This window comes from Microtus ochrogaster, unplaced genomic scaffold (genome assembly GCF_000317375.1).
Source record: "Microtus ochrogaster isolate Prairie Vole_2 unplaced genomic scaffold, MicOch1.0 UNK11, whole genome shotgun sequence".
Taxonomy (NCBI): Eukaryota; Metazoa; Chordata; class Mammalia; order Rodentia; family Cricetidae; genus Microtus; species Microtus ochrogaster.
In genome coordinates, this window is record NW_004949109.1 from 3,795,053 (window position 1) to 3,796,150 (window position 1,098).

The 1,098-nt window shown below is 37.5% G+C and overlaps 1 protein-coding gene across 1 annotated transcript in view; it reads right to left on the reverse strand.

The window, feature by feature from the left end:
- Positions 1-1,098, reverse strand: part of Trappc13 (trafficking protein particle complex 13) — a 45,507-nt gene that overhangs the window by 36,612 nt on the left and 7,797 nt on the right. Inside the window, exon 2 of the mRNA XM_005366630.2 lies at positions 357-425. Coding sequence (XP_005366687.1) covers positions 357-425 — 69 coding nt within the window. The remainder of the gene's footprint in view (positions 1-356; positions 426-1,098) is intronic.

A 1,098-nucleotide genomic window follows, 5' to 3' on the forward strand; every position in this document is an offset into this window, starting at 1 on the left:
GGGAATTGAACTCAGAACCTTTGGAAGAGCAGGCAATGCTCTTAACCACTGAGCCATCTCCCCAGCCCCCAACACCAATATTTCTGAACAGAATGCTAATGCATATCTGAGCGCACAGGTAACATTCTCAGAGTGTTAGGATATCAATGTATCTTAAACTAAAACTCTCTTGTTATCAGAAAATGACATTATCTCAAGCTGTAGGTTACAAATGAGCCCATCTCTCAGATGGCCACCATTCACACGGTACAAATACAGGCAACTTGGAATTCGGCAAATGTTAGTATAAGATTGGCAAGGGTAAGCTTCTTTCAAAATAATGTGGGCAATTCAAGCGTCAACGTTTCTTTACATACCAGGCAAGTCTTTCTCTTCGCATGTTACAGGAATGTTGGTGAACAAAGTAGGCTTAGTTAATCGCATCACTGTAAATTAGGAAAGACAGAAAATTTAAACTGTTGAGAGTTAACGTTCAAGTCGACTGAACAGCATCCATCAAGCTCATGCTGACATAATGTAATTATAATATTAAATATTAGTACTAACACTATACTCCACAAGTATATTAGTAGTATTATCTCCATCATGTAAACAAGGCAGACAATGCCTGCTGGAGGAACTTGGCACAAGTTCAAGGATAATATATAGTAAAATACAGAGTGGCAGAACCTAAACTAGAACCAGATGGATTCATACTGTTCAGAGTATCCCCCAAACAGTTCTTACTTGTAAACTTGGGGTCACAAGGATGAACTGTCTTATTAAAAATATCCCACTGAAGTCAAGCAGGACTCTCTTCCAAATGTTAACCAACCGCTCAAGACATGACATGGAGTTGGTGACTACAGCCTTTACTCTTACTTTTTTTAAAAACTTATTTATTTATTTATTTACTCATTTATTTATTTTCATGTATATGAGGGTTTTGCCTGGATGCGTGTATATGTACATGTGGGTGTCTGGTTAGAAGAGGTTATAAGGTTCTTTGGAACTGAAGTTATGGAAGGCTGTGAGCCACTATAATGGAATCTGGTTCCCACGCAAGAGCAGTCTATAAGTGCTCTTAACTTTTTTTTTTTTTTTTTTTTGGTTTTTTGA